This window comes from Anas acuta, chromosome 16 (genome assembly GCF_963932015.1).
Source record: "Anas acuta chromosome 16, bAnaAcu1.1, whole genome shotgun sequence".
In the NCBI taxonomy this organism is placed as follows: Eukaryota; Metazoa; Chordata; class Aves; order Anseriformes; family Anatidae; genus Anas; species Anas acuta.
In genome coordinates, this window is record NC_088994.1 from 7,638,804 (window position 1) to 7,665,461 (window position 26,658).

The 26,658-nt window shown below is 39.2% G+C and overlaps 1 protein-coding gene across 1 annotated transcript in view; it reads left to right on the forward strand.

Annotated features, from left to right (window-relative positions):
* The window catches only part of RALGAPB (Ral GTPase activating protein non-catalytic subunit beta), a 65,458-nt gene that overhangs the window by 20,469 nt on the left and 18,331 nt on the right, over nt 1-26,658 (forward strand). Inside the window, 15 exon segments of the mRNA XM_068700417.1 lie at nt 884-1,032; nt 1,143-1,359; nt 8,188-8,389; nt 9,738-9,905; nt 10,972-11,086; nt 11,351-11,498; nt 14,056-14,120; nt 14,310-14,442; nt 16,318-16,439; nt 19,663-19,845; nt 21,133-21,284; nt 21,639-21,826; nt 23,622-23,662; nt 23,664-23,729; nt 25,946-26,107. Coding sequence (XP_068556518.1) covers nt 884-1,032; nt 1,143-1,359; nt 8,188-8,389; nt 9,738-9,905; nt 10,972-11,086; nt 11,351-11,498; nt 14,056-14,120; nt 14,310-14,442; nt 16,318-16,439; nt 19,663-19,845; nt 21,133-21,284; nt 21,639-21,826; nt 23,622-23,662; nt 23,664-23,729; nt 25,946-26,107 — 2,111 coding nt within the window.

Below are 26,658 nucleotides of genomic sequence, written 5' to 3' on the forward strand. Positions count from 1 at the left end.
GCTTTTGGAGAAATCAAATTCAAGCTCTGCATGGATGGACACACACACAGGGTGTTGTCAGGCACATGAAGGAGGCCACGCTGCTCTAACAACAAAGGCTAATGAGATCTCATTACCTTCTATACCAAGTGCCAAAGCACATTGTTTTTATCTTGCTCTCTCTGACATAGTTAGGTAATGCATGCAGTTGGCAGAATATTGCACCATCTATTAAAAAATAAATTATACCAAAGTAATAGTTTCGTAGGGCATACATGACCATTTGCTTGGGGTGCAACAGTGATGAGAAGTCAGTTTTTTAATGTATATGTTAAGCATTGAGGTGCTTAATGTAGTCAAATCTCTGTCAAATCTTCAGACATGCTGCAGTTTTGCACTTAATTCTTCAAGTGGGGTTAGAGGGCAGTGATATTCAAATGGGAAGAAGTGGTGTTTGTTGCTGCAGATTTTGCAGAGGAAATTTCTAAGCTAGCTGCTTCTGATTCTGTGGCTAGGAGGAGAAGCTCTTATATACCACAAATACTTTCTTGAATCTACGTTTTATGAGGTGACTGATCTAACATCCTGCTACTGTAAGATTATAGCTTGCTCAGTTTTCTTACCCATCTCTTGCACTGGCTTTAGTATTTGTTCAGGGAGCTGATTGATCTCACTGTTAACCATTTACTTATCTAATACAAGCAGGGTTTTCTTTTGTTTGTGCATTTATTTTTGCTAACAGTAAAAGGGGAAAGGTGTTTTTCATACTATAGCTGTCTTTGGGAGTGGGGAGAGGGAGAAAAACTAGTCTATTTACAGAAGGTCCAAAGGCTGAGTAACTGTGCTGCTGTGTATGAGCTTATGGAATTCTTGCTGAAAGCTTGCTTTATTTCTTGATCTACAGGCATTTCACGACCGCGGTCAGACAGTGCGCCACCCACGCCAGTAAATAGGCTGAGCATGCCCCAGAGCACTGCTATCAACACAACTCCGCCCCATAACCGAAGGCATCGGGCAGTGACTGTGAATAAAGCAACGATGAAAACCAGCACTGTAAGATTTCATGTTTCGTACTTAAGTTCTTATCCCATCTGATAGCTTCCTCGGTTAGAGGAAGTCATTTATTTGTTTCTAGGAGCTGATTTGTTCTTCTGTTCAAATAGGTAACTACTGCACATGCTTCAAAAGTGCAGCACCAACCCTCTTCTACTTCCCCACTCTCCAGCCCAAACCAGACAAGTACTGAGCCACGGCCACTACCAGCTCCTCGCAGGCCAAAGGTTAACAGCATCTTGAACCTCTTTGGATCGTGGTTATTTGATGCAGCATTTGTTCACTGTAAACTTCATAATGGAATAAACAGAGATAGCAGCATGACTGGTAAATATTACTGAAAAGTATATGTACATTTTTTTCCTTGTTTTATTAACATTTCCTACCTGCAAGATTAACATATGCATAATCAGAAAATAAAATCTAAAGTGCTGTATTGTGGTTAACCCCTCCCAGCTGAACTGACACCTGTTATTACCCCAGCAGGTGTTTGGGGGCTTTAAAATTGAATAAATCACTTTTCACTGTTAAACACTCACTTGCTCTAACAAGCATGTCAGTCCCAATTATGCTAGTGGGAAAAATGTTATAAAGTGAAAGAAAATAATGTATTAAGAGTCCATTTCCTAATCTGATATCTACCACAGTAGCTTGCAGAGCAATGGCAGCTTTTTTGGTGACTCTTTAATGTTTGAAAAATTGTCAAAACTCACTCAAAATATTGCATAAAGTGATACTACTTGGTTTTGGAGAATGTTATGAAAACAGATAATCCTTAAGATAGATAGCAAGTAAAGTTGCTTCCTTTCAGTGATAGTTGTTACATGTTTTCATATGCAGCTTGATGCTTTGCTTGTCTTCACTCCTCAGTTGCTAGGTTGGTCTCCTATGCTTTGCTCAGCTCTAAAGGTTAGATGTTTTGAGATATGATAGAAGAATAAGTGCTCTGCTCAGAGAGGCTTTCAAACACTCTCCTTCCTTTAGAGATAAGTATTCAAAAAAGAGTAAACTTTCTCAGTCCTTGCATTTTTCCTGTTGTGTAGTATTTTGCGTGTCTGCTAAACTTTCCCAAAAGATCTGTCCATCAGAAGCTCACTGGCCAAAGTAAGAAAAATATGTAGAGGTACGTTGTAGGAAGTTGTATATAGTAGGATTTGATATCAGCAGTTGGACTGATAAACTTCCTTGTTCATTGCATCACAAATCCCATTCTTCCTCTGCATGGAGATGATGAATTTAGGATTAGCTATCTCTTAAAGGTATTTTTAAGTATGCAATACATGTTTTTTGGAAGGGTTCAGTCATGAATTTCTGTGGCAGGAGGTTCAGGTCCCTCTGAAAAAGCCCTGTGATATATTATTAGAGAAACAGTTGAGATTCAGAAAGAATACAGCATAATTTGAGGGTGTATGCAGTTGCATATGTGGCTAATACATTTCTGTACTTACTGCTTTTCAGACTGATCTGATCATTTTTTTTTACATAACCTATATCTTGAGCAACTTCAATCAGGTGTTTAACCTGCCAAGGATATCAGCTGAGATACTGCTTATGCAACAGTGTCAGCTGTAAACAGAGATGCTGTGGCTCTAACAAAAGTACACAGTTGTCCAAAATCAAAATTGACTTCCTTCAATGAGTTTCAGGACTGCCTTTTCACATATGCAGTATTTTAAGTCCTCTGACAGCAGTCAGAAGATTGTTGTATGGCTATCCTTATAGAGGGCTTTACTATCTTCCTAAACCAAGAAATGTAAACGTACATGGAGATTTGTAGCAAATTTTTATCCCCAGTGCTTTTCTACTGGGAAAGGAATGAAAGGAAAAAAATGTTCCCTCTCTGAGCTCTTCAAACCAACCAATAATGGGATCAGGCTTTGTACATCACACATTCTGCCATTTATAAGGAGCAGTAGGTTTGGGAGAATTACACTGATGGAGACCCAGAAAACCATCTGTCTTCTGTCCTGCTTTTCTAGCAGTTTGGAAGACAGAATTGACTGACAGAATTCATTTGAGCATTTGTATTGCCCTTTCAACATGCCGTGAGTATTGTTACCACTATGTGAAGTATTGTTTGTAGCAATGTTGTGACAGGCCATCAAAAGGAGAGTGATGCTCCCTGGAACTCTGTAGAGAGGCACCAAAGTCTGATTGCCTGATTTAATCTTTTGGAAGTCTGAAAGTCAGCTGCTCAGCCTCTGTCTTAAGCAAGAAAATGTGGCAAGACTTCTTCTAAAGGTCTAGGCTCCTGCAGTTTCTGTTGACTTGAAGTATCAACATCCTTGAAGTCAGGTCTAAGTTGAAATTGGAGTTTGTTTTCTAGGAGTCTAATCTATGAAGCCTGATGCCGCCACATGTAGTCTTCTCGTTGAACTGTGTAAGGCAGAAGGTGCTGTGCTGGACTGATAAAGTGGGCCAAGAGGACTGTGTACTCTGGTCCCTTTCCATCACAGAAGGGGTACCATCAGATCTTGGTTTTGTGCCCATTCACCTGCTCGTTCTACCTAATACAGGTGTGGCATGAGGAAAGGGCTCATGCCCTTTCCTTTCCAACTAGCCCACAGGCTAGTTGTCACAATCCCTACACGTAGGGGAAAGGGCTAAAAGAAATCTTGGTGCATGACTTGGTACATGCATTATGTATTATATTTATAAATGCTTTAACTAATATTTTGTAATTGGGAAGTGTCTGCTCTAGCTTTGCTGTGTAATAGTGTCTTCCCCTGGCCCATATACACACCATATTTCTTTAAGGTCTGGGACTGCAGTTGTGTCAGATTTCAACAGTTATAAACCCCTCTAACATTCAGTTTGTTTCAATGCCACACAGTTAAGAATTTCTTCTTTAATAGCTTTCTGCTATGATTTGTTTTCTTGCTGACTGGAGGATTGAGGGCTGCCTTGCTGTGTCAGAGGAAGAGATGAAATACCTTGGTGGAAAAGACTCTTTAGGACCAAGAAGATCCCTCTGCCCTGGCACACCTTTCTGGAACACTGCGTTTTCTAGTGTGTTTTTCAGTCCTGAGAAGTGACATGAATTTTCAATGAAAACCTATATAACGGGTCTAAAGAGATCTTCCTGAGCTATATGGTAGTGCTTAACAAGAAACTCTGTAGGATGAGATGCAGTGTCAATTTCTACTTCAGAATTTAGTCTAGTCTTTTAAGCAATCCCTGCTGATTCACATGGACATACATGTAGCACATTTTCCTTCTCCCATCTTACAAGAAGTCTTTCTCGTGTGCTTTAAGAAATAAAGAATAGTTGATCAAAGCCCATGTGAATGAGTAGACATCTGCTTTGTGCTTTTCTCTTTGTCATGGTGCCTCTTGTCTCTGATTTCTTGAACTCTTTCACCTCCAGAAGAGCAAGAAAAATGTGTCTGACGTGGGAAAAATGTGCAACTCTTTATAGGTTCTGAGCTGAAATATACCTGGATGGATGGGAGAGAAACCCATCTTGTTCTAGGTGACCCTGCTCTGAGCCCACCTAGGTGATCTTCAGATGTCCCAACCTCAACTGTTATGCAGTTCTGTGAATATAACTACCACCCTACTCTTTCCAATTTTCTTTTATTGATGTGGGGGAAAAAAACAACAACAACAAAAAACACTTGTACTAATCCTGAATCCTGGAAGGATTGTCAGAGGTATTTCACATTTGTGGTTGCAGTGATTTAGTCTTTGTCTCTGGGAAAAGAGAGATTGCAGAATTTTCTCTTCCATGAGTTTAGCTGTACTGTGTAATCTGTGCATGATTGAGTGCCAGTGGAGTTTCGTTATCTGGAAAGCAGTCTTCCTGTTTGCTCTGAGCGTTGTCCTTCCAGATAGTCTTGTGTAGTTGTTCGGATTCTGAAGCAAAACAGGGATCTTGCCATCATCAATGCTAATACTCTTGTGCCTCGAGCATCCTGTGTCAGTTCTTAGTTTCTGCACTGAAATCTTTAATGGTGAAGCTTCATGGCTTTATGTCAGGCAGCTAATAAACATTATTCTGTATTGTGGGAGGAGAGGAAAACAGTTCTAAAATGTGCGTTTTCCTTTGAAAGGACTTGGATCTTGCTTGTATGCAGAATTTGAATGTAGAATTAGATGGCTGTGTGATATTTATTTAAGTACAAGCGTGGCCTGAACAGCTCCCCATGATTAAATGAATAAATTCCTTAAGAAATGCAGCAGGAAGGTTTTATGAAGACATCCCTGAATGTCACAGCTCTGGGGTATGTATACATGTGTTGAGTTTAAGGTCATTGACAGGATGTGTGTCAGGACAAGCTAGATCATGCAATGGAAGCTGCTGATAATTGCTGTCTTCAGCAAATGGTGAGAATTGGGAGAAACTCATTAATCTCGTGTCCGTATTTCAGCAAGTGAATCTTCCGTTCAGATGGGCTTGTTCTTAATCCTTGTACCTAAAGAAGTAATGGGTTTGCTAGCCATGTGTTGTAAAGCACCTGGGGGAGTTTTGCTGTGGGTGGTTGCTGATATCGCCTGGGTGCTGTTGGGCGTTGAAGGAATCTTGGAGTACAGTTTAAGCCTCATCTCTTTTGTCCCTACTGTTGTTAATATATTGCCTTAAACACTGCTTAGGGGAGGTCTAGGAGCCAACTGTGATAATCCCTGATTAGGGAAGTGCTGAGTGTTTCTGAGAGGCTTGGTGCAGGTCTTGATCTGACCCAGATTGTTCAAAGCAGTAGCTTCTCCAGGATAGGTAGGTGTCTGTTGTGGTTCCTGGCTTCTGGAGTTTTTCCTCTCTCCCATCTGTTTCTGGAGATTGCTTCTGAGATGTTGATCTCTTTAGTGGTGTTCTGTCTTTTAATTCTGCTTTGGGAGGCTGTCTGTTGAGCTGGTGGTCAGGGGAGGCATGCTCGTGCTGTTAAGGGTTGTTAGCAGCTTGGCTTATGATGGACAGAGCAGTAATGCTATCAGGAACATGTATTTTGGAAGCTTATGGTTAAGGAGTCTCTGTAGGTAAGTAATCTTCCCTTTACGAAATATACCCCAAGTAATATAATCTAGGGAAATGTACTTGAGCTGGGAAGGGTTAATACATCCTTTTAAACAACTGATGTACATTGATATGAACAGATCTAAATCTTATTAGTATTTTGTAACTTTTTGTTCATTGTTTTGCATGGTACTTTCAAAACCATAGTTTTGGACCTGAATGCCAATTTCCTATGTGTTTAACAAGCTTGCTATTTCATAAAGCTTTTAATCTATTTTTTAAAAAAGCTAAGAGCTTCTTAACTTATATTACAATTTCACCATCTTAAAAGTATTTTATAACTACTGCTGTCCTTTGATTTGTTTCCATTTTATTTCTATTATCTTGCAGCATCTTTTATCCAAATTCTTCTTTCTTATAAATCTTGTAAGTAGGAACCAGTAGCTTTTCCTTAATTGCGGTCATGCTTTTCTTTTTCCATAATCCCATGTTTTATTTGTAAATTCATTCTCATTGTCTCTTGTAGCTTTTGCACTTTTACTTGAAAAAGACAAGTAACTTTTTGTGTGTGTTTTTGAATGGGGAGGATTGTTGGCAAAAGCAAATTAATCTGCCTGAATCAGTCCCATCTTTTATGTATTTTAGTCTGTGATCATGTCATGAGTTTCAGGACTTTGCACTAACCATGTGTTTTTTATTTTTTTATTTTTGTTTTTGACTTAAAGCTTATTTTACAGACCTAGTGTTTGATTTGTATGCATTGTGCATGTAGTGTTTTTTTCCAACTACAGTATATTGCTGGATAGCTTATTTAGGACAAAAAATGGCTCATGGGAAGATGCATAAAGATTTGTGCTTATTTACTACTTATGCAGTGAAAATTTGTAAGGTAATAGCAAGTTAAACCATGAATTTAAAGACAAAAATTATAAGCAGACGCTTGTCATTAGAGTTTCTTTTCAAAAACAACAATGGGAAATAAACAAAAATATGATCCATAAATTTAAATTATAAAGTATTCCAAATGTCAAAGTGTCAAAGTCTTTGTTTGCAAGACTGACTGTGAACCTAATAGTCCCCAGTGTCCTAGGCTTGAGATAGAGTAAGCTTTGTGGTACTGGTAGAGTTATGTTAGCTTGATTTATTAGGAGTACACATTATTTGTTCTGTTTAGTTTGGTAGCTTATAAAAATTTCTGAACATCAATGTAGTCTTATCTAAGAATTAGAAGCAATGTGCTCTTTCTGCCATTAGTAATCCAACAGTGAATTTTGACTTTTTTCCTTTTCTTGGGCCATGAGGATGTTATCTGTTTTTTTGGTTGCCATTCCAGAAGAAATGATGAAGTCAGCAAAATGAGTAGGCTCTTGCATCATATGCATGTGATACTGATGTTTGAAAGGAGTACTGGAAATCTTTCTAAAAAAAAAAAAAACTCATGAATTTAATTGGCTTGGGCTGGCAGAGCCATCCTGCAGGAAGAGCATAAAGCAAGCAGAACCAAATGCTGGTTAGGTAACAGTGGTCCCTCAAGACTTGTGCAGTGCACACTGTGGGATAGTCTGTGAGTGCATAGGAGAGGACCTTTGTGGTAGCTCCCTTCTGGAAGTTATCAAACCCCAGGACTCTTGAGAACAGAAGGACCATATCAGGAGAGTGGATCTCAGCAAACTTCTCTTTCCGACATGGGTCCTTTAGAATTCTTGTGTGTGTTTTTTTTTAATGTGTTTTGTGTTTATGCAACAGAATGGAATCAAAGCAGCTTGATGTTCAGAGCAAAGCAGGAGATTATTTAGCCAGTTGGAAATTAAGTACTTGTGTGGAAGTGGTAGTAATGGCACCGTCAAAAAGTTTTTTCATATTTTAACAGGGCAAGGAAAGGTGATGCTTCATTTTCTGGAGCTGAGAACTAGATGAAGAAGATCCTTGTCCTTTGGAGATGATAGGGAGTTAATGCTGGGTGCAAGGACACTCTTCCCAACAGAAAGTTGGGATTGGCTTTTGGTCAGCACTTCCCATCGTTAAAAGGAAAAAAAAAATGTTATACCCTCAAATAGCTTATAAAAAGAGGCACTGACTTAAATATAGTAAACTAACAGCTTCATGATAACTGCTAAATTTGACTTGATCTTTGTGTCCAGGATCCCATGAGCCTATTATGAATGTTGACAAATACAGTGAAACACTGTTTTTTCTTTTCCCAGCTATAGCAACTCAAGCTAGCGTGGAGTTTCGCCGGAAAGGATCACAAATGTCCACAGATACAGTGGCTTCCAACCCTATGTTCGATGCCAGTGAATTCCCAGACAACTATGAAGCGGGAAGGGCAGAGGCATGCGGGACACTGTGTAGGATATTTTGTAGCAAGAAGACTGGGGAGGAAATATTACCAGCTTACTTATCCCGGTACTGACCTATCTTCCAGTTGCTTTATTGGTGTTCTTTTATGGCGCAAAGTAATTTGCAGTGAATAGCATTCAGTTATGGTCTGAATCCTGTGTTGCCAACTCTAAAAGCATGGTTAGTCTGCAGATGGTGTAGGCAGAGATCCCTCTCTTAAGGGAGCGTTGGCTCCCTTTTGTTTCCTTGCAGTGCTGTTTTTCACTGGGGCTTTCTTCAAGGTCTAGTCGAAGGGAAGTCCTTCAGACTGCCTCCCAGCTGGAGGGAACCTTGTCTTTTTGGGACTTCCTTACCTCGTGCATTCTTGAGGGTTTTTTAAACTCGCCATTGAACACTGCTATGATGGACAAAAGCGTGCAGACATGAAACTTTGTATGCTTTATTAGACCATAAAGGGTCTTGTGTTGTCAAACAACACTGATTTTCTTAAAAATATTTTTACATATAAAAATACACTAATATTCCAGTGTTTAAAACAGTTGTGTTCTGAAATAACCTCAATTTTCAATTTTATTTTTAATAAAATAAGGCAATCCTACCTATCATAGTGCTTCTTTTTCCATTTTTTGTTAAAAAGTGCTGAAACAAATGCTAGAGGCAGAGAATCAACTTTATAAATCATAACTCTTAAGCTGTTCAATTATGTTTATCATAGATGGTGTCAAAACTTCCTTGCAGACTGAGCCATGTATATATTAGACTGAGTTTGTGTATATATTAGATGGTATCTTTCAGTCAGATTCCTCTGTTTTGTGATTTATTTTTTTCTCAGAAAAAATAAAGGGGATGTAAATGCTCTTTTACCAAGAAACTGTAGAGGAATGGCTGGCTAGATGAGTTGGTTCTGCCCCTGTGATTTTTCATTTCAAATAGTTGGTTGATATATTCAGTCTTGCTTTCCAAATGCTGTAATTGCTGATCAGTGTTGTTCTTCCCCCTAAGGATTTTGCAGTAATCTTCTGTTAGGAAGTTACAGTCAAGATCTCATTTAGATCCTAACACGGGGAAGCGAGTAGTTGGGGGAGCACTTTCAAGCCCTGGTAGCAATCATCAGCGCTTTATCTGCAGCAGCTCCCATCCCCTGTGTTGCAACAAGTCAGATGTTTCAATAAAGCTGTCCTCTGCTGTTTTTTCATATAAAATATGTGATTTGTGTGGCTATTTTTTAAGCTAGCACAGTATATTTGCCTGTGCTAACATAACGTATGGGAATGTTTATATAAACTTCTCTTAACTCTGATTTTGACACTTAATCTATGTGGATAAGATCAAGTAGTTGCTGCACATTCTTGTTCATGTAGGATGCTGATATTTTTTTATGCGCAAGTAATTCAATCTCATCTTTCTTTGTCAGATTTTACATGCTTTTAATTCAGGGTTTGCAGATAGCAGATTTCGTTTGCCACCCTGTTCTTGCCAGTGTTATTCTCAACTCTCCTCCTCTGTTCTGCTGTGACCTGAAAGGGATTGATGTCGTGGTTCCATATTTCATTTCGGCTCTTGAAACTATTTTACCTGACAGGTAAATTGCTGTTTCCCTATAGATATTACAAGAAGTATGAAGAGGTGTTTATTTTCTGGGGGTTCTGTCATTCCTGAAGGGTTTTCAGTGAAGGAATTGTGTAGTGTGGGCCCCATATTGTGTATATATTTGATAGTGAGAACTGCAGCATTTCATAAACTCCTAATCTTTCATTTCATTTAATGCAATTTCAGCTATAACGGTGCTTTTTAAAATTGAAATATTTGAGTTATCTAAATATTCATTATTGGATAGCAGCATCTACAAGAACAGGGAAAAGGAGTGATTTAGCTGAAATAACTTTTAAGCCGACTTGTTTTTATGTAAAATTTTACAGTATATTCATTACTGGCTGTTACTTTAAGTGAGTTCATTTGGAGAGTACACATCATTAAATGGAAAAAAATGATAATTTAGATAGGATGGTGAAGTTGGCATAGATTTTTAAACCAGAAGATATAACTTTGTCAGAGCAGTACAGATTTCTGCATGTTTTAGTAAATAACTTAATGCACTTAATGCAACTGTGTGTATCTTCTTCACCACACATTTTATGTATTTATACCAAATTCCATTTTGAAGTTATGCATAAACTATTATTTGTCTTCTGGGCTTAAATCTGAGCCACTGCTTCTTTTAGATGGGTCTTACAGTGGCTACTGAAAAAGCTGATCTATTTTCAAGCAGACTGTATTTTATACAATATGCACTGGAACATATTCTACGTATCCCTGATAGTGCTGGATTGGTTTGAGTTGTAGTAAGCAAATAAAGGCTTGTGAATGAGACTTCCAGCTTTGAAAATGCAGTATATGAATAATACTTTCATCTGTTTACTGCTTCTGTGTTCAGTAGAAAATACGAAACAAATAAAAGTTCTTGCATGAATAAATTGTTTCATTGCCACTGTTACAAAATAAGAAACCTGAACCAAGAAAGAAACAGCTACATCACGTGCTGCAAATTGTTTAAGACCAATAGATGTCAGTGTATTTAATTTTCACTTAGAATTTGGCTTCAAATTCTTGGGAAAAGTTGATTAATTGTATTATGCTTTGATTTGCAGAGAACTCTCAAAGTTTAAAATCTATGTAAACCCTACAGAGCTAAGAAGAGCTTCGATTAACATCTTGCTGTCTTTGTTGCCTCTCCCTCATCATTTTGGAACCATAAAATCTGAGGTAATAAACTTAGTTTTCTTTTGCATTTTGAGCTTTGTTTTCCTGGTAGTTTTAGAGTGGCATTTGGATGAGTTGTGTTATTCTGTGGTATTTAGTATTCTGATTAGCACCGAAACTCTTAGAGCATTTTTTCTAACAGTAAAACTATATTACATGTTGACAGTAGTAATGTGTGCTGTGGATGTTGACTTTTCAAACCATGCTGGTTTGTTTAGCATAAGTATGGAATTGATCTCTACTCAAATAAGTGTATTTTTCCTTCAGGTAGTCCTGGAAGGGAAGTATAGCAATGATGATAGCTCAACGTATGATAAGCCAGTAACCTTTCTCTCCTTGAAGCTGAGGCTTGTGAATATACTTATAGGAGCTTTGCAAACTGAAACAGATCCCAACAACACTCAAATGATACTAGGTAAATTCAATGTCTTTTATTTATTAATTCAGTTATGGAAATGTCTTTCTTAATCTCTCCTGGAATAATTAAATATTAGTAATTATTTATGAGTTGCTTTGCAAGAAGAAGAAGTGAAATTCCTTGCAGGTCATCTTCTGTATAATCTCCCTCATACCACAAAAACATCTTTACAAAAGTCACATCTTTGTTAAAAATGTGTGTCTTTCTCCTCATAAATGCAGAATGGTACTTGAAAAGTAAAGATAGAATTAAAGCGTGTTCTGGTAGGTAAAGTCACTAGGAAAATAAATAACTAGGAAAATAAATTGAAAAAAATGTTGGTTTAATATTGGTAAGAATTCTTGACTAGTGGATTACAGGGAACATTTTACTTCTTTGCACAATTAAGCCCAGAAATAAATTGAAACTCCAGTGTTGGCAGAATACAAATGATGTTTGTCTAATACTATATAAATCCTCACATAACAGCTTCAGAATTAGTCTGGAGATGCATCATGTTTTGGCAACAAACTGTTCTTTGAGGTAATAGATGTATTAACATGTGAATACTTAGTAACTAGAAGCTGAAATCGTGAATATAGAACAATCTTTCAAGTTGGATGTATTTTCAGACAAGTAAAAATTCAGTTGCCTTATTTTTCCCTGATTCATTTCCCTATTGTTATGTAGAAGTAACTTTTTCTCCACGTTATGGTGTCCTTGTCCCTCAAAACATTTACCATACCATTTTCTTTTTGACTGTTTGAAGAGCAAGTGGATTTGCCCTGGGTAGGCACCTGTCTTTCTCTGGAATGCAGAGAGCCTGTCTGACTAACAGGAGAGGGATGGGAAAGGACAAAAGCACTGCAGTGAATGGAAACAAATCCAGTCTGCAAAGTCTTTCAGAAAGCTTCAGGGTTGAAAAGCTTTTCAGGGGTTGAAACTATTCCTTTACTAGCAGAAGGAGAATAGAGGAGAATAATTTGGAGGAATGTTTTGTAGCCAGTGCTGGTGAAGGGCTGAGGAAATGTATGGTTTCATAGTGGTCCTCTAAGGAAGACTCATCAGCACACTAGTGGTTGTCTCGGCTCAGGGACTGCAGGGTGATGTTCTGTTATATCGTACCCATGTGTTCCTATACCCCTCTGGTGCCTGCATCCAGCTGGGCAGATCCTCTGCCAAGGATGGTTTCACCATTACCTGGCTGAGACACCTTAATGCACTGTTTACCCTGTTCTCCTGTTGTTAAACTCTGGTTTCCGTATGTGAAGTTATGTCCTACTGGCTTTGGTTGGAGAGGATTCGTGAATCTCCAGATTAGCAAGAGGTTCGTACATGTGCCACCACCTTCTAAACAAAGATGGTGTTTATTTCCAGCTGCTCCTTAAATACTTGTCAATGACTCATTTCTCTTCATATAGCAACTGAGTTTTCCTAAACATTCATTGTTAGGTTGGGGAAAAAAATTAATGTAGTTACAGGCTGTTTGCACTACTTGACATAAGACATCCATAGTGCATCAGCAATTTTAACTGTCTAACACTTGTGTGTAGTTATCTCTCCCAGGATGGATTTTTCTGTCTACCTGCTGGCTAATTTGAATGCAGTGTGGTTGGTTACACCTGTACTGAGAGCTTCAGCTTCTTCAGTACGTTATTTTGGGCATCAGTGGGAAAACAAACAAAAAAGCACAGAAACAGGATCCTGGGGATCACTTCTATGCAGAGAGTTTGGGTATATTCTGCCTCAGACTTCCTGATGTAGGAAGTTGGTTTTATGTTTTAGCCAAATCAGAATGAAAGTGATATTTAATATGATAATCTGTGGTTTTGAAGAGCATTGATGTGAATATTGGTCTAGATTTGGGGCAGAAACATCTCTATAAAAATAGCTCTGCTACAGTGGAGTGGGGATTCTCGATCAGTGTGAGAATGATCACAGCCCCTTTAGTTGATGTATTAAGGATTGTTGAATGGACCAGACCTTATCTGCCTTACTTTCCAATAGGTTGCTGTCTGTACTGTCAGTCCAATAAAACTTGAAACTATTATTCTGGTTTGCCAGTTACCAGCTGCCTTTTGGCTCCTAATGGCCAAATTGAGGAAGGGAGGCTCTTTGTGCTGGGCACACAGATTAGCTCGGGCCAGTACTGTATAACCCTTGAGATGGCTTTGGACTACACAGTGCACTTTAGCTGTCTCAGTTATTTGAACACTACTGTTATTTTACTAACAGAATCAATAAATCTCTTTAACTTGAGTTTTTAAACGATCACAGTCTGATGGGAGACAGGGAAAGGTTACAACCCTTCTGTGAAACAAAAATCCTTCTGAACTGAGGAACTTAAGACACCTATGTTGAAAGCATTTTTAAAATAGCTGAAAACATTCTTTGTCTCAGCTCTTGTCTGTATCAAATTGCTAAGCACGAAGCAAATACTTGTGCTTTATAGAACTCTTACAAAAATTCTCTATAAAACAGGATTGTGTTCTAGACCTTCAGTGCTTCTCTAAATTTTAGCCATGACTGTTCTATTATGGTCTTTAGTAGTTACCTTCTTTCATCTAATCTTCAGGTGCAATGTTAAATATTGTTCAAGATTCAGCTCTGTTAGAAGCCATTGGCTGTCAGATGGAAACGGTAAGATTTTCGTTTGTTTATGAAGATACTGCTTCAGAAAGAATGTGGTTCATTTGATGTGCTGTTTTAAGACGTTCAGTTAGCTCCCTGAGGTCTGATCATATTTCTCCCCTGTATTTGGAGTATCCTGCTATATAGAGAATTCTACTCAAAAAATGTTATCGCTTAAAACTGACTTTCAATTTGCAGAATGGTGGTGAAAATAACCTCTTCAAAAGCCACAGTCGTACTAACAGTGGCATTAGCACTGCAAGTGGAGGCAGTACAGAGCCTACAACGCCAGACAGCGAACGACCAGCACAAGCACTTTTAAGGGATTATGGTAAGGATAACCCTTTTGAAAAAAATGTGTCATTATATCCCAAGTCGTTTTTTTCCCTTTTGTAGTTCTGGCTAATGCATTAATATGCATGGATGTTTTGAACCCAAGGTGGGTAGCTCCTTTGTTTGTTACTGATTTGATCTCCTATGTGCCCATACGTGGCGCTCATGTTCATCTGTGCTGGTTGGTTTTTATGTGTTAGTTGGTTTTCAATACTACTAAGGGACTCTGCAATTAACATGTTCAAAGTAATAACATAAATTATGGAAAAAGTGTTTGCAAACTGTTTTACTATGTCATATGTTTTCAAGATGTTTAGTTTTCATGAATAGTAATGGAACACGTCGGGTATAAATTAATTGCTTTATTCATTTTGGTAGCATTCCAAATGCTTACCTGAGCTTTGTAGCACCTTTGTTTTAAAAGACCATTTGGGGAACCCCTGTTTTTATAGAGCAAGTAAGCAGAATGCTTGCAATGTGTAATTATAACAAACGTTTTTCAATTAATATTAGTTTGTTATGTCTTGTACTGTGCATTTTTAATCTCTAATAAAATAAATGTTCTTCTAAACCTTTCTGTGGTAAGCTAGCTGAATGTGGAGATTCTGGAATTGTATTTGCTCCTTTGGTCTTTAGCAATGTAATTGATGCTAGCCAAGTGAATGGGAGAACAGACTATCTTGTAGGCTAGGTAAAAAAAACTGTTCTAACCAGATGAATGTTTTCCTCTAGTTTTCAAAATAAGAAGAGGGAGATTAATGGGAAAGATTTTAGTATATTCACATGGAAATGTTAGATACAGTGATTCACATAAGCATGTTAGCGCTTTCTCAAAAGGGTTTTTCTAAAATGATTGAAGTGCTAGTTTTTACCACATCACTTGAAATCTCTCAATGTAAAATATCCATTTATAAGGTTAAAAAAAATAATCTTGTAGTTGAATTATTGGCTCTTTAAACCATGATATAACTTAAAGTATGTTTGTAATATTTTGACCCTGAACTTGCTGGCATTATTGATTTATTTTACTGTTTAAAAAAAAATCCTGTGCACAGGAGGTAAGGTTGTAATAAATTTATGAAACAAATTTCTACATTTCTGCTGTATGTTTGAAGGAAAAGTCGAAAACTGATGGTCTATATTTACTGGAGAACTGTAGCTAACATTTTAATCCCCTACTAGGGTGACAGAACATCGTTTCTGAAATTAATTTGACTAGTTCAGTCTTAATGAACAATTGAGCCTAAAAACATTTTGTAATTTTAATTTTGAGCTAGAGGATCAGGAAAATTAAAAGTCTAGAACCAAATGTATCTTTTTTCCAGGATGGCTTCTTTCGTTATTTACACTTAAATACCTGATGCAACTTCTGATAAAATTAAGTACAGAGAGAACAGCTAACTTCTGACTTAGGTATCTGAAGCTACACGTTCTCTATTACTTTATTACTAGTGCCGACATGTGTAAGTACTGATGTCTAATGTGCATGATTAATGCTGAAGTTCTTCAGAGTCTGCAAGACATCAGAGCAATTTAAGTACAATAGCAAACAATATCAAAACCTGAAGCTAGCCATTCTGTTGCTGAAATGTGATGGAGTGCTGTGATTGTCCAAAATGTCTACAAAAGAAACAAAAACAAAATGAGACGAGATGCTAATCTGAATGCATTTCTATAATACGCTGGTGTTGTATAGAGGAAGTTAGCCTGGGCAAGAGAGACCAAATTTCTAGTTTGTGGGTTGTGTATAATTGTGTGTGTATTGTGGCTGCTTTGGCTTGTGCCCGTGCTTTGCTTTATTGTTACTAATGCTTAGTTATTTTCCCTCCCTATGCTGTGTGGTATTGGGGTTATATCCTAGCTCTTAATACAGATACAGCTGCAGGACTACTGATACGCAGCATTCACCTGGTAACCCAAAGACTCAACTCGCAATGGAGGCAGGACATGAGCATCTCACTGGCTGCGCTGGAACTTCTCTCTGGATTGGCAAAGGTGAGAGATGAAGTTTTGGTTGCTCCAGCCTCTTCTCGGAAGGGTGATTACTGTCCTGTTCAGATGAAAGTCATGCCACCGGGCAGAAGTCTGCACCTGAGTCCGTCAGCAAGTGATTACGTGGACTTAAACAGTCCTCCTCTTGTAGGATTGCTTCATCTTACCCTAATGCACGAGCTCACTGGTTCAAGTAAAGTGAACCCAGTAAATGCCTCTTGGCTGAAAGCAAAGCTCAGGGTGGCTGGTTCAGATGCATGTTGCTCTACCATGTGGTTCTGGCTGATTTTGTTGAGCTAGCTGGATGATTCCTAATCATTCTCATGGATCTACATATCAATCTTTTTACTTTTTGCTTTGTTTTGGTTGTGGTTTTATTTCTTTCTTCTTACGTTGCTGGGGAAGCATCTGACATACTAGGTTGAACAGCTGAGAAAATGTGTCACTAAGTTTCCAGTGGGCAGTGTATGGGCTTGGGCCATTAGTTTTCAATGCTACTGTGAACCATTTATCATAGCTTGCTTGGCTGGATGTTCAGTCTGTCCATTCACTGTATAATCAGTCTTAGAAACAAGAGTTTCTATTGTAGTTAGTCCAGGATGGAAATATATCAGGGCATTAAATAATTTGACTGCCATCTTTGTAAATGATTTGTTTTCTAAACTTTTGTTGGAAATTGAACTTAGAAAATGATAATGTATTTCTGATGTGAAAATGTCACCTTCTCAGAAGCTTTATCTACACACAGTTCCTCAGTTGGAACTGGCTGTGCTGTTTTTCTTCACCGCTTCCCAGCTGAACTACTCGTTTGATTTTGGCACCCTCAGCTGCAGTCTGTGTTAGTAAACTCTGAGGAGACTCACCTAGCCAATAATGGGACTAACTAGCAAATTAGTAAATAGTCAATAATTAGAACTATTAGGTTGAGGGATCTTTTTTGGATAAAAGTAAAATGCCCTTTTCTGCCTGAGGGCTCTTGTTCGTGATGTTTAAGCAATACTTTAGTGTATTTACAGCAGCCACAATGAACTGGTGTGACAGTTCAGCATTCCCTGACATGTTCCCCTGGGGCCTCAACAGATCTCTCTGAATATGCATGTCATAGGCCTTTTTTAAAGGCTGGAGTCAGCACTGAGCCATGCTGGGCTGCATACTTCTTTTACTAGTGCAATGGCATGAGCTAAAGGATACCTTTGAAAGTATTCTGCAGTAAGTTCAAATATGGTTATGGGGTGTTACAGAGCACAGGATGGAATAAGGAGTTCCTGTGTCTTGTGTGATTAAGCCAGGCTACCTTTATGTTGTCCCCCCCCCCTCCCATTTGCAATGAGATAGGAATGTGAAAGCAGATATTTACAAATGCTTACCCAGGTTAATATTAAACATTGTAATCTGTGCATAATTCTCATGCAACTAAAATAATTCTGGGATATCTGGGATAGACTTCTTTCTCTTAGTAATGAATCAGGTGGAAAGAGACCACCTCTTACTGCATAGCTTCAGAGTGGAGAACTGATTCTGCTTGTGCCTTTGGAAGCTACGATTCCCAATGGTTAAGGTTAAGGGCTGCCCTACCCTTTATCTTTTCAGTACCACCGTATTACCTTATTTGTAAATTGGAAAATCTTGTTTCCTACAGGAGTACTGGTTCACCAACATGCTTTTCATATACTAATCTTAAAGGTACTTTTTGCCATATGTCTTATGCTCCTGCAGGAAATAATGCCTACAGCTCCAAAGTATCGTCCATCCCCTGGTTGAGTACAGATGTCTGGCTTCCTTGTTGTCACCAGCAAAACCACCCAGCTTCCTAATTTGATATTGAGACTGTCTCTTAAATAATAAATAAGGCTTTACATGGCATCGTCAAATGCTACAGAGTAGGAAAATCCAGGCTTAACTGGCTGTTCCTGTGTCAATGCACAGGTTGGGAAGAAAAGAGATACACTTATTGCTTAGTTTTATAATGCTGATCCCTGTGCCTCAGTTTGCAAAGCTCTTCGCTAACCCTTCTGGTCCAGAGTTTTGTTCTCTGAAGCCTTGCTGAGCTGGGAGAGAAGCTGAAGATTTTTTCTGCATTTTTTTCAGGGTAATCTGCTTGTCTGAGTGTAGTTTTTCTTTCACTTTTTCACTGATGAGTATTACTGTGCTGACAAAATATGCCTAGTGGAAAGTCATACGAACAGAAAGAAGCCCTGTGGAAGGGAGACTTGGGAGTGAGTGGGTTTTCAGAAATGAGTGGGTTGCTATAGCTGAAAAGAGGTACCTGCCGAAAGTAAGTTTCAAATACTAATTGTTTCAGCTTGCAGTTAATTTCTTATCAAACCGTGTTGGTGCCATTCTTGCTCTTGAAGACAAAACCATGAAATGTGGTGGCACCTTAATGCAGCATTTATTTTAGTTTCAGTATCATAGAATCACAGATGGTTTAGGTTGAAAGGGACCCCAAAGGTCACCCAGTTCCAACTCCCCTGCCATGGGCAGGGACAGCTCCCAGGCTGCCCAAAGCCCCATCCAGCCTGGCCTTGAACGCTTCCAGGGATGGGGCATCCACAGCTTCTCTGGGCAGCCTGTGCCAGTGCCCCAACTCCCTCAGCCTGTCTTCGTAGGAGAGGTGCTCCGGCCCCTTAATCATCTTTGTGGCCCTCCTCTGGACTCACACTGATACTTCTGTGTCCTTCTTGTACTAGGGGCCCCAGAGCTGAACGCAGGCTCCAGGTGAGGTCTCAGAGCAGAGGGGGAGAATCCCCTCCCCTTGCCCTGCTGGCCACGCTGCTTCTGCTGCAGCTCATGTTGAGCTTCCCACCAACCAATGCCCCCAGGTCCCGCTCCTCAGAGCTGCTCTCACTCCATTCTCTGCCCAGCCTGTATTGGTGCTTGGCATTGCCCTGACCTAGGTGCAGGACCTTGCACTTGGCCTTGTTGAACCTCATGAGGTTTACACAAGCCCACCTCCCAGGCCTGTCCAGCTCCCTCTGGGTGGCATCCCTTCCCTCCAGCGTGTCAACTGCACCACACAGCTTGGTTTCATTAGCACACGTGCTGAGGGTGCACTTGATTTCACTGTCCTTGTCACCAAAAAAGATGTTAAATAGTGCCAGTCCCAGTACTGACCCCTGAGGAACAGGGGTTGTATTTTGAAATGCTTTTAAAAACTATTTTTTCTCTAAAGGATTTTGTGGAGTAATCCTCACCTGACAGTACTCTCCTGCTTGCTTTTATACAGGTGAAAGTGACTGTTGACTCCTCTGATCAAAAGAGAGCTATTAGTTCAGTATGCAGCTATATAGTCTACCAGTGCAGCCGGCCAGCCCCACTCCATTCCCGTGACCTTCACTCCGTGATAGTTGCAGCTTTCCAGTGCCTCTGTGTCTGGCTTACTGAGCATCCTGACATGCTGGACGAGAAGGTAAGAATCTCTAGTGTACATATTGTGAGCACACCCAGTTGTTACACGTTTCAACCCCAACCTATCTATTCTTTGTACTTTAAAACAACGTGCTTTTGTAGTCTTCAAAAATACACCAAGAATTTCAAAACCAGCCTACTTGAAAAATAGATTTCAATTTTGATTTCTGCTCTTTATTTACTGAGACTATTTTTAGTTTTACACATAGCTTTCATATTTATAAGAAAGCATCTTGACCTTTCTTCTTGCTTTGTGAAATTGAAGAAAAAAGAGAGAAGAAAATAAAAAAAAACACGAAATGTAAATAAATAAGTACATAGAAAATTAAAGAAAATGTTTTTTATAATCATAGTTTCACCAAGCAATTGTCTAGAAACTAAGCAAGGCACGGCTCAATCCAAGGTGGAATTTCCTTGGGAAGTTTGAAGAGAACAGGCAATGAAAGATAACATGTTTCTGATCACTTCCTATCATACTGTTAAATTCATTTTTTGCACAAATACTATTTTCATTCTCTGCTTACAGAGAAAGCTCAGTAATCTTTCTGTAATCATATATAAACATATATATGAAAATGTATATTTAAGAAAAGACAGAAAAATTGGGAATTCTCAAGCAAGGTTTTCCATAAAGATGCTTTCTGCATTTACTTCGTGATATTGGCACAGAAGTAGGTGAGCAGGAAAGGATGATTTGCCTGGATGTGTCACAACACAGGTTTACGCAGTCGCATCATGTTTTTTTATGTTGTAAGGGTCCAGTTGTTTTTCTTCTTTTGACTATCACTGGTTATCAGGATGGTGTTATACTATGTGCAGTATATACTGGAAATCTGGTGGCTCATTCCTGAGCCATGATAGTCCAACGGGAACCTCTCACTGTGTTTGCCAAGTGTAAGGATCAGACTGTCCAAGGTGCCTCACCTGATACCTACTTTGAATTCACATGTAGGTTTAACTAGCCAATACTGTAAACTCTTTCTGTAAGTCTTCATAGATGGTCTTTGCTTCTCATCCCTGATTTATTTTGGTTTGTCTAAAGACTTTCACCTTCCTTCTCACTTGTTTTTCTACATCAGTTGTGAATTCAAGGAACAACACAGACCAAGGTGTGGAACCCTGCCCGGTCTCTGGTGGTAAAAGCTGACCACTTATGTTTTGTTCTTAGCCAGTTATTTATTCTTGAGAAAGCTTTCCTTTTTATTCCTTCCCTTAAGTCATGAGACTGGAACTTGTAGCAATCCAAATAGAGTGTTTCTGTTTTAAGATAGGTTCTCTTATGTTTTAGGATTGCTTAAAAGAGGTACTGGAGATTGTGGAGCTGGGCATTTCAGGAAGTAAATCCAAAAGCAGTGAACAAGAGGTCAAGTATAAAGGAGATAAGGAGCCAAACCCTGCATCCATGAGAGTGAAGGATGCCGCTGAAGCTACATTAACATGGTATGTAATTTGTCAAATGATGTTTGTTGTTCAGCATTGCCTTGTCAGAGAATGTGCTAATTAGGGGTTCCTCTCTGGTGAGGTCTCTGATGTAGTGAGAGCATCTGAAAAGTCACCCAGAAGTTCCATCTAGTTTGCTTTTTGGGCAGGGTTGTCCTGTGCTCTGCCTTTGCTGTCTTCCTCTTCTCATTACAGGTGTCCAACACCTGCAGATAATTGGTTTGCCCTGGTAACTCTAACTGTAAGGGTAACTGATACATGAAGATATAAATGAAGAATATGAGTGAAAGTCCATGCTTGGGTGGAGCAGTAAATCTTAATCTCTCTAACTTCTAACTTTTTTCTCATTTGCAGTATTATGCAGTTACTTGGAGCATTTCCTTCTCCCAGTGGCCCTGCTTCCCCTTGCAGCTTAGTGAATGAAACCACGTTAATTAAATATTCTCGTCTACCTACCATAAACAAACATAGCTTCCGTTACTTTGTTTTGGATAATAGTGTCATCCTTGCAATGTTGGAACAGCCTCTGGGGAATGAACAGAGTAAGTTCAACACTTCTTCCCTTGTTCCTCTAGTTAAAACTCCTCTGCATGCAGCTGTAAAACAAAGGTGCTTCATCAAGTACCTGTCACATTTCAGGGTCTTACCTGTTCTGTGGATGTGCTGGAATAACTTTAGTGTCAGTGATAGTCAAACATACAAACGCACCCAAATTCTTCATGCAATTTTTTATCCAGATACTTGCAGGTGACTGCCATCTAAATGATAGCCAATGAATCCATGTTATAAAAGAACAAAAAACATTAAGAGTATAGGAGGTTTGATGGGGATTGGTCCTCTGCAAGTAGTTCATGTGAGACTTTTATGCTTTGCACAATTGCTTTTGCTTGCTCTAGGTCTCTTGTTACTAAATGTTTCTGTGGGTGCTTTTGGCACAATTCTAGTTGCTAAGGAGCCATTATAGCTTTGTAGTATGCCATTCTGTTCTATCGATGATACCTACTGTAAAGGAGATCTATTGAGAGGAGAGTATTGGCTTTCACAGCTGAATTTTTCCTTGACTTGTTTTAGCATTGTATGCTTTGACCAAGGAGAGCTTGCATTAAAAAAATCTGGTGGTATTGACATGATGCTTTGAACTGAACTTAATCTCCTTAAGTCCCTCTTACGAGTCTTCATGTATCAAGGCATCACCTAAAAGAGTAGACGAAACTCCTCTTTTGTACTAGCTCCACTTAAGACTAATGTTTGTTGGATGTGTTAACCTGACACAGATGTGTTTTCCTCATCTATGGACAGGATTGAGTCTAGATACTAGTCTTGAAAATAGATTGCACTGAACTAACATCATGAGCTCAGATTGTGGCCACTGATAGTAAGAGGAGAAACTGTTAGTTTGAGTTGTGGTCCACAATGCTCCAATCTCATTAAGAATCACTAAACAGATCTTGCAGCTCATCCTGGGAGCCATTGCCATATGTTCATTCTCAGTCTGTATTTGAGCAAATATGTTCCTGACAGGAACAGCTTAGAACATGCCAGAACAGCTGAGCAAATCTCATCCTTGTTCTGCCTGTACTAAATGCGTTACTGAGGAATCCTGTAAAGCTGTTATAATCTGAAATTAAATTAGCCTTACTTGTTGTGCAGAACTTGTGTACAAATCCCCTTCGAAATACAAGATTAATTGCAGTAATGTGTAAGTATGTCAAATCACTTTTGAGGCAGACCACTGCAGTGGATTATTGTGGGGAGCTGGTTTGGTTTATGTGTGCTTGTGTAAATGTGCTGTACCCTGTACATTCCGGTATGCTGCCCATGAAATACCAGGGAAGAAATACATATCTAGTAGTTACTTGGTGGTGTCAATTTATGGTTTAAATGTACAAAAGATAGCTTTTAATTGTATTTTAAAATGTATTTATATCTGTAGAAGTATACCTCTATATGTATACTATACTATAGTGATTCGTCTGCTACGGTAGCAAACTTCAGTGGCCTTTACATCTTGAAGAGAGACTGAAATCCCTACAGTGTTAGAACCGCAATCATGCAAATTGAAAGGCACTGCAGAAGAACTGAAGTCTAACCTGCAGTCTAACCTCCTGTTCTCTGAACAGGGTCAGTTCTCTGAAAGGGTCAGTATTGAATTTGCACAGAGGAGGATTATGCTCAGTGTTTTCTACTCACTAGAAATTGTCTTTAGGGTCAGGAAGGGAGTTTTCCATGAAAACAAAATCTCTGTAATCATGATTGTGTTCTTTATGGTTAAATTATTGCTCAGTGAAGTATTTGTATTTATGATGTATTATTCTTTTAACACATGTGTTTTAACAGATGACTCTTTCCCTTCTGTCACGGTTTTGATCCGTGGGACCATCTGGAAGATTTGCATGGGCCCAGCAACTCTGTCTTTTACCAAGAGGAGCTAAAGCAAATCAAAAGGTCTCTATCAAAGCCCATAAAGACAATCTTTAACTGCTGATGTTCAGCAGAAATTCACTAATGTGAGACAGCCCCGCAGAACTGGTGATTATACATTAAGGCTGAGCCATGGGGCCTTTAGCTGTAGGTAATGTTGACACGTCTCTGGTGACTCTTACAACTTGTGGTTAATAATAAAAACAGGCTGTGAAAGCACTGTTGCTGTCTAGGTTTGTTTAAGGGAGTGGGAGGGGGATCTCTCCGTATTTCTTGTTTTTTGAAAGCATCTTCGGAGGTGATGGGGCAATGTACAGTGTGCTTAGTTGTGTAGGCATGAGTGTTGGTGCTGATTTTAGGATGTCAGGCAAAGCCCTTGCAGCAGAAGAAACAAAGTCTGGAGACACAGTATGAGATGCTGCAGAGAGAACAGCTATTAACTGCAAAGCCCAGTGTTGCAAAGATGGCGGTAAAATTACAGTGGAAAAAATCTAGACAGACTCTGGACTCTAGACTGGACTCTAGACAGACTCTAGATGAACTCTGGACTCGAGATGGAATGCTTCTGGACAGGAATAGTAAAGGAGAAATAGCCCAATCTCATTTTAAAGTAGACTTTCTTACTGCAGTTGCCTAGTGGAGCATATCCTTCAGTTACCAAAATTTCTTTCTGTTTGTAAACATCTCCAAATCTTGAAAGTCTTCATATGACTCTCAGTAAAATACAGGAAATAATAATGTAGCTGAAATATGGGCCTGTCAGTCTCAGCTGTCATGTTAACATTTAGATGACTCTGGTCTCTGCAGAGCAGCCTTTGGGAAGACCCTTCACTTGATGCCTTTGGAGCTATGCTGTCAATTAAGCTGAAGCATTTTGCTAAATAGTGTCAGTGCAAGTGTGTTGCCTCTATCACCAAAGGACAAATCACATCTTGGCTGGAGACCTTCCTACCAGTTTGAAGGGAACTGTTCTAACCTAAAGGCATTACATAACTTTAAGTGTTGCCTTTTTCAAGTGTACTGGGTTGTAAATAAATTTAAAAGCAGCCCTCAAAGTATAAAGGTCTTGCTTTTGCTTGGATCTTACGCATCTGCAAACCTGTAACTAGACCTTCTGCTGCTTTCAGTGGTAGCTTCAGTTTTTGAATTACGTGGTGTAACATAATACAATAGCAATGTCAAAATTGCATTAAAATAAATAAAGCAAGTCTTTTTGATACCTTAGCAGGGAATCTCACTCCTGACCCACAGCGTTGCTGCTGTTCACTTCCAGGACTTCTCAGCTTGACTTGTTGACATCATCATAGTCAGTAAGGTTAAAGTAGAGAATTCTGAAAAAGCTGTTAGAATTGCATCAGGGTCAATGGTTTTGGTTGGAGGGGGCCTTAAAGACCACATAGTTCCAACCCCCAGCTGCTATGGGCAGGGATGATACCCGCTAGATCAGATTGCTTGGTGCATCGTCCAATTTGGCCTTGAACACCTCCAGGGATGGGGCATCCACAACCTTTCTGGGCAACCTGTTTTAGTGCCCCACCACTCTGAGTGGAGAATTACCTCCTAATGTATAAATCTCCCCTCTTAGCTTAAAGCCATTACCCGTTTTCCTGACATGATCTGCCTGAGTAAAAAGTCTCTCTCCGTCTTTTTTATAAGTCCCCTTTAAGTACTGAAAAGCTGCAATGAGGTCTCCCTGGAGCCTTCTATTCTTCAGGCTGAACAGCCCCAGCTCTCTCAGCCTTTCTCCATAGGAGAGGTGTTCCATCCCCTTGATCATCTTTGCATCCCTCCTCTGGACCTGCTCTAACAGGCCCTTGTCCTTCTTGTGCTGGGGATCCCAGACCTGGATGCAGGACTCCAAGTGGGGCCTTACCAGGGCAGAGCAGAGGGGCACAATCACCTCCCTCGATCTGCTGTTCATTCCTCTGTAGATGCAGAGGATTGTTTGCCATTTTATTAGGATCTGAAAGTACTTAGAGGTAAGCAAGTATAATAGGTACCGTGATTGCAATTGCAATCACCACATAAAGCAAAACAGTGTCTTTTTTCTTTTTTTTAAATTTACAGTGACATTTTTAGTACAAGTCTATTCTAAAAATATTAGTGAATGCTTTTTAATGATACCTCTCATATATGAATTAGTAAACTTGTGGCGGGAGGGTACATTTCCCATTATAATATGTCATATAATGATGCAATGCCCTGAGTGAAACTATCTCCTGCTCCCATTTTTTTGACAGACTTTTGTACCAGAACCTCGACCAGCTCCTAAAAATGATGTTGGATTAAAATACAGTGTCAAGCACCGCCCATTTCCTGAGGAGGTGGACAAGATCCCATTTGTGAAAGCAGACTTGAGCATTCCTGATTTACATGAAATTGTGAATGAGGAAGTAAGTAACTTTTAATCTTTGACTTCATTTTGCTCTTGTTTTATGTTTGTTCATGAATCACACATTAACGTCTTACTGTAAATGGTATAATTCTTCAGCTTGACTAATTCATATTAATGGGGTAATAAACTGCGAATAAATGATTCTGTGCATTCCCCCAGGAAGATAGCAGTGTCTTGAATGTGTTCTTGAGGAGCACATTCAACACATCTTATTCCAGTTTCTAATATCCTGGTATTGCTAGGAAGAAATGATTTGCATTTTGTTGCATCTTCTGGGGAAATGTAAATAGTATTTTTGAAAGGACACCGACACCCTTGTGTGGGGTGTGTGTGTAAAAATAAAAGTATTTTAAAGCTTCACAATGCCAAATTCACTTTAGTTTTTGTTCATTTAAAAGGGAGAGGCTGTTGCTTATAACTGGGTCCATAATTTGCAACAGCTTTCCCATGCAAACAGGGTGTTGAGACATTTACCTTGTAACCTTGTGCAAGGTCTTGTTGATGGTACCTTAGTACACATCCTGCTGGTAGAGTTGCAGCTGCTCTTGCATGTGACTT